The sequence below is a fragment of the Hipposideros armiger genome, unplaced genomic scaffold (assembly GCF_001890085.2).
Source record: "Hipposideros armiger isolate ML-2016 unplaced genomic scaffold, ASM189008v1 scaffold_101, whole genome shotgun sequence".
Lineage (NCBI taxonomy): Eukaryota > Metazoa > Chordata > Mammalia > Chiroptera > Hipposideridae > Hipposideros > Hipposideros armiger.
The window spans coordinates 2853761-2861046 of record NW_017731451.1 but is presented as its reverse complement, the minus strand read 5'-3'; the positions used below and the strand labels follow the sequence as shown (position 1 = coordinate 2861046).

Genomic DNA, 7286 nt, shown 5'->3' with positions numbered 1-7286 from the left:
TCTCTCTCTCTCTCTCTCTCTCTCTTCTTTCTTTCTTTCTTCTTAAAGATTTTATTGGGGAATTGGGGGAGGGGAACAGCATTGGGGAACTGGGGAAGGGGAACAGACATGTTGCTGTCCTTTTGTTCTTCAGTCTAGTTGTGGAGGACGCCGCTTCATTGGCCCATGTTGGTGTTATCATTGCGCTATTCCTGGGTGAGGCAGTTGCTCACCAGCCACTGGACGGCCGTTCACGGCAGCTCACGCTTGCTGCCCACCAGCCCCACTGCAGCCTATGCCGTCGCTGGCAACTCACAGCAGCCCAGCTCCAGGTTGAGCTGTTGTTCCCCATCTTAGCTGTAGAGGGCGCAGCATCACTCACCCTAATGTGGGATCTGAACCAGGGGCCCTGCTGTTCAGAGCTGGCATCCCAAGCTAACTCCTAACCAACAGCCACTTGGCCGGCCCTTCTCTTTGGTTTTCTTACCTCTGACCTTGTCCTCTTGTACATTGCTAGACAGATAGCTCTCAGGGGTAAATTCATGTCACTGCCTCCATCCCACCTTAGCCACCCACTCCCACAATCATACTCCAAGATCTATTATTCCAATAATTGTACCCTCTCCATAACCTCATACATCCCATTTTCTGACCACTATCTCCTATCCTTCCAGTTTACTCCCTCTAGGGTCCGGACCTCTCCCCTTATCTAGCACAAATTCCAGTCAATCATTATAACCACAACCTTGCACATACCATTCAGTTCTTTGCCCCTCTCCTGCTTCATCTGTAATTAGTTGATCAGTCAATTAAATTTTAGCAAGCCATAACCCTTTGCTTATGTAGTGTAGTAAAATCTAACCCTGTTACTCTGCCCTTATATCTGTGAATTTGATCATAGCTGGCAGGTATCACTTTAATTTCCTAATGCAAATCTGAAATGGGTTCTCAATGCTGCCTAGCTCTCATACTATATTTTCTCAACTGTCTACTCTCAAATGTTCCTAGATAACTATTTCATGCTTTTCTTTCCTCAAACCCCAGAAGCCTATTTCACTGAGAAAACTGAAGCAATCAGGGGAGAATGTCCACAGATTTGCACTGCCTATCTACCCACCTTCCAACATCTGCACCAACATAATCTGCCTCCCTGCCTGTTAAAATAGAGGGACCCGCTGTAGTCTTACTTGATCTAAACCAGGCCCAAATGTGTGCACTGGAGATGGTACTTTATTAATACACATTTGTTGAATGAACTGAATCAGATGTTTCCAACGTACTTGGCAAATTCTTAAAAGCTGTGGACTAATTTGATATCTAGAAGGCCTCTAAATATAGTTTTCCAGGAAAGAGTAATTCATTCTTTCATTCAAGCAGTGAACAAATGTGTCAGGAGCACTATGTAACAGGCATTGTGTTATTGAGGATTCAAAGTCCAGAGGGAGCAGCAGTAATTCTGTGTTAAAGTTAAGCAGGAGAATGAAAACTAGCATATTAAAAAATAAATTTTTAAAAACCCAAACTAGGCATAGATAAAAAATATCCATTCAACTCTAAACTGTATTTGTGTGTGGGTGCGCGAGCAACTGTTGAGTCAATGTCCTAAAGAGAACGAGGGGATTTCACCTTCATTTTATATAGTTTTCTGAATTTATTTTTTATAGTGAATATAAATTATTTTTTAAAAAGCATATTGTAAAAACAAACTATAAGGATTAAAAAAAACAATAACAGAAGTTAGAAACTGCTAACTGTCATGAGGTAGAAACAGATAAAAGAAATAAAGATAAAAAAGAGCCTCTGGAACTGTTGAAATCCAGAAAAAACAGCTTGAGGGCCTCTAACATGAAGAAAATTCTCAGGGCCAGCTTCTGTCCAGTCATAACCCTGAAAGTTCCAGGACAGCTTGAGATACAAGACAGTCCTTCCCACAGGTTCATTCACGATCTCATGGAAATCTCCAAATTGCCAGGAGTACTTTGAGTTAGAAAAATAAGTGATAATCTAATTTGGCCCATCTGGGAAGCGGGGGGTAAATTATCCAACTCATAATTTTCTCACAGTTGTTCCCCACATTTACAAATAAAGAACAGAGATGCTATATGTTCAGCCTAGAATTAGAGAAAGCCTTTGAATTTTCATTAAGGACTAAAGAAAGCTCTAAACTTTGAAAAATATTTACTCTCTAATTTGTGATTTTAAACTAATAATGGGTAATTGCTACAGATCCTTCATGGATAAAAAGACCCCTGAAACTAAGATTCAAAAATTGAATTTTATATCATGTACTTGATTTATGTGTTCTTCCCTGGCAATATCAGAGACTGCAGTTTGAAATATAATATGGAATATACAAACCTAACACACCATAGTCTCTGTACCTTTTATATCCTATTTTGTGTCACTAGAAATTATTTTGAAGTCACTGGGGGTTCTTTTTGCTGATATTTTAAAGACAACAGAATGAAATTATTTTCAAGAGGCTACATATATCATACATTTTCAAATTAGATGAAATGTGAGCATAACTTTAGGCTCAAAATGCACAGAGAAAATTTTTTTAAAAATGGGGATACCTGAATTTGATATAAAGACCGTATTTTCTTATCTGAAAGAATTACTGTGCAATAATAATGCCCAAAAGAATTACAGAGGGCATGCTTACAAAGTCAAATGTTTTATATAAATCTAGAAGAGCCAGAATCATCATAGTGAATGAGTGTATCATAGAAAGTGCATAATGAGAAAGTAGTTTCAAAGAGGAAAAGCAAGTGAAGAACAGAGCTTTCTTTTAAAAAATATAAACATTTTATCTGATATTATCCCAAGTTCAAAATCTGACAATAAACCAATTTACAGTAGGGTATCATTTTTACATTTCAGTAAGAAAAATCAGGTAACTTCAAGGATATAATAAGATCTAGAATCCTATAATCTTACTTTTTTTTTTTTTAAGATTTTATTGGGGAATTGGGGGAGGGGAACAGCTCAAGCTGTTGTTCACCATCCTGGCTGCAGAGGGAGCAGCATCACTGATCCTTCAGGTGGGATCCAAACTGGGGGCGCTGCTGCTCAGAGCCGGCATCCCAAGACAACGCCTAACTAGCGCACCACTCGGCCGGCCCTATAATCTTACATTTTTTGTGAAAGAATTATTTCTCTGAATGATGGCAAATTAATGAGATAGTGTGTGGAAATTCATACTATGAAAAATCCTTACCTGGGCTCCCAAAGTCTCACTGGATGCTGCTATTAACTATTTCCAAGTACTGTCTTTCCAATATACCTTATTTGTTTGACCCTATTTTTAAATATCCTTAGTTTGAAACTTTCCTTCCCATGTCTAGATTAAAGTTTTCTTACTGTAATGAATAAGAAAAGGCGAACTGAATTCATCTGGCCTTAAGTGCAAAACTGATTTTGGTGCAAAAAAATGATAAAATTCAACACATACATACAATACACCATAATATTTAGATACCGACAGACTTTTCTAGCTACTGCTACCTTAGACACAAATAGGAAGAAATTAAAATTCATCAATAACATTAAAGTTAAATACTTCTGTAACTTTGTATTTTACAAAGTGGTACTTTTGTAACTCTTCATAAGTATAGTAAAAATAATTCACAAAGAGGTATAAGTTATACAGTAAGCTATACTGATAGAACATAATGATTAAAATTGTTGAGATAATCTCTTATTTCCAAACAAAATTTTAGCTAAAGCATCTTACCTCATTTCTCATAATTCTCCAAAGATTTAGAGTAATTCGGCCAACAATGTTTATCTCACTCATTGTATCTGATCCATAGTCATCTCTTTCAGCTGCAAATCTGTTCGCAATTTTGTCATCTATAGAAATGAATATAGATTGCATCAAGGCTCACAGAAACCAAATTTCCAAGCAAATTATGTAAAAGAAATGAGAATAAAAATTAAAGATGAAGATTAAAGATGAAATGCAATTCACAGTCTATTTTGTTTAGACTTGGAGAATAATCATTATTTCGACTAATAAAAATAATTTTTATTTCCTCTTTAAATGAGAGCATTTTGTGAAATGTACCCGAAAACCATTTTTTAATAAGTGTGTGTGTTGACACACACACACACACACACACACACACACACATTTTTTAAAAATAATAAACTCTTGTCCCTTTAAATCTGGTAATTCCTGGTGCTATTTTTATGAATACTTAATGCCACAGCATTTGTTTTGTGCTAGAATGAAAAATGTCTGCTGTTAAATTTCTTGGAAAATACGTTAGTTTTCAATCTAAACAATTCTCTGAAAATGTGTTGACATCAATTAATGATGTTCATGTTCAGGATGAAATTCTCTTAACTGTGTAGGGAGCTGGAGAGTTCTCTTATAGCAAATAGAGTTCTGAGTCTAGTTTCTTAAGTGATGATTTTACCTCAGATAGAAATTAAAGTATTTTCTCTTATATAGCACTGTGTATATACAAATGTTCATTAGAGGCTCTGGAATAATTTTTACCATATATTGAACATCTATTATAGTCTAAGAATGTACTAACATTATTTCTTTAATTTTAATACAACCCCTTTTTATGTTAGTGTACCTTTTACTCTGCATTGTAGTAAATTCTACTTAGAAATGGTATATCTTGCCCCAGGTCATATAGTAATAGAGCCAGTATCGTAAACCAGGGTTATCTGATTCCAAAGACCATGTACACACAGCACCCCACTCTTCTTTATTTTAAAGAGATAATGTTCGAAAGTTTCTTTTTCATTTAACAAACACTTATATAATATTTGCTATGTTCTCATGTTTTAAGTGCTTCCCAGTCACCCTGAGATAAGTTCTATTATCATCCCCATTTTACAGATAAATTGAGGTATGGATAGGTTAAGTAACTTGCTTGATATCACATAGCTAGTCAATAGTATAGCCAGGATTTGACCCTAGGCAGTCTTTCTCCAGCATCTATGCTTTTATTATACTGTCTCTGTTACTGGGCCCTTTCTATTGTACCATGCATGTTGCCTCATAAAAATGGTTTCAGCAGTGATTTTAAAAGGACAAAGCTTTCATTCACTCTTCTGATCTGAAGTCATAGATCTTACCTCTTACAATTAATTAAACTAATTAATAAGTGCACCTGAATACTCCTGCTGCCTCTCCTGAATATTTAGAAACCTAGCCCAAATGAGCTATTGAAAGAATTGAGACGAACCACTATTCCTATCACTCAAGGGACACAAAAGCTACAAAAAAATTGTGGAATGAAAAATTAAATGTAAAGTACTCTGCCTTTTTATTCAAAGCTTTTGCAAAGCTCTACATTTTATTGTCCTGAATCTTCTAGGTTCAAGTTTTCCCTTTAAATTTTCCAACACTTAAAGACATTTTATTGAAGTCAGAACCTCTCCCAGAAGGTCTCTTGATTAGTTTTTACCAAATTACTATTTGGTCTTCTAGCCTCTCGAAGTACATGCTACTTTGTCCTAGTCAGACTTATGGGGAGCCTTTAAAACAAAGTTATTAAAAATTCTGTGGTTATATAAAACCACAATTTTAAAAAGTGCTTTATAAACTATAATTTTGATATGAATATCATTATTTCCCCCCTCTTCAGTCAGAATCAGACTTGGGGAACAGCTTAAAACATAAACCAAAGAAAATAAAATTATAGTATATCAAGTAAAAGAAATGTTATGTGCTTCATAATGATTATGAAATCTATCTCATAATAGAAAAATACTTATGGTAAGATGCTGGATGAAGGAAGCATAATAAAAATGAGATACATGTATGATTAAAGTTATATAAAAAATAAAGACCAATAAATGTATAAAAATGACTAAAAGGAAAAAAACAAATACACTAACAGTATATACAGTAGTGAGATTGGAGTACATTTTCTTTTCTTAATTTTTAAATTTTTCTGTAATGGACTTATCTATCTAGGACTTACATAATTTAGTATTAAAAGTTAGGCTAGAACAATAGTACTTTTTAACATCTTGTTTTTATTTTTGTAATTTGTTCTGTAGTTGAAATATAAACATTCACAACATTACCTACCTGGCACCCGAGAGATCATCTGACATAGGTCAATACTTAAAGCAGCAGCCCTCTGTAAGAGGTAACCCCAGGAATGCATCTGAACCTCATATCCTAGCAGAATATCAGGATCATACCTAAAGAATAAATGAAAAAAATTAAACAAGGACCACAAAGTTGAACCTTTCACCAGAAGACTTGTTTTTTCATGATATAAAATATAAAAAGAAAAATCTATATTCTATTGGGTTGTCGGAAAAGGCGTGATGCATGTTTGCGACAGATGGCACTAGTTCATTTTTGGAAGTTCTAGAGTCATTTGCATCTATGTTATTGCTATGTCATTTGACATGTGCCAATTCTAGCTTCATTCTAAAAAAAACTGAATGATTTGGTTGAGTTTTGGAGATTTTACAACAAGTTGAAGATGAAAGACCAAACTGTGCATTTTTGCCATATTTTACTGTTTTACTTCCAGAAAGGGAAGAATGCTCGTCAAGCTTGTGAAAAGTTGCATAAAGTTTATGGTGACAATGCTCTACAAGAACGTCAGTGCCAATGATGGTTCACGAAATTCCGTGCTGGTGATTTTGATCTCAACGACGCTCCTCAGTCAGGGAGGCCCACCGAGGTTGATGACGACAAAATGAAGGCACTGATCAAGTCAAACCCATGTTACACGACATGAGAGATTGCAGAAACATTGAACATCCATCACACAAGCATTCACGACCACCTGAAGCAGCTGGGATACGTAAGCAAGCTCGATATTTGGGTTCCACATCAACTCAAGGAAGTTCATTTGATGGCGCGTATAAACATCTGCAATACACTCATTAAACGTGAGGAAAACGATTCTTTTTTGAAGTAACTGATAACTGGTGATGAGAAGTGGATTGTTTACAACAATGTGGTACACAAACGGTCTTGGTCTCGACGTGATGATTCGCCTCAAACGACATCGAAAGCAGATATTCATCAGAGGAAGGTTATGCTCTCAGTGTGGTGGGATTTTAAAGGTGTCGTGTTTTTTGAGCGCCTACCAAGGAACCAAACAATCAATTCGAATGTGTATTTGTCGACAACTGGACAGTTTAAAGGAATCCGTCATCCAGAAACGTCCAGAGCTTGTTAACTGTAAACAAGTTGTATTCCATTGCGCCAATGCGAGACCACACACAAGTTTGATCACCCATCAAAAATTATTGGAGCTTGGATGGGATGTGTTGTCACACCCACCATACTCGCCTGACCTTGCGCCGTCAGA

General features: G+C 36.0%; 1 protein-coding gene across 1 annotated transcript in view; it reads right to left on the bottom strand.

Moving 5' to 3' along the window:
* Positions 1-7286, bottom strand: part of REV3L (REV3 like, DNA directed polymerase zeta catalytic subunit) — a 161108-nt gene that overhangs the window by 39191 nt on the left and 114631 nt on the right. The window contains exons 18-19 of the mRNA XM_019646344.1: positions 6041-6253; positions 3716-3834 (exon numbers count right to left, since the gene is read on the bottom strand). Coding sequence (XP_019501889.1) covers positions 3716-3834; positions 6041-6253 — 332 coding nt within the window. The remainder of the gene's footprint in view (positions 1-3715; positions 3835-6040; positions 6254-7286) is intronic.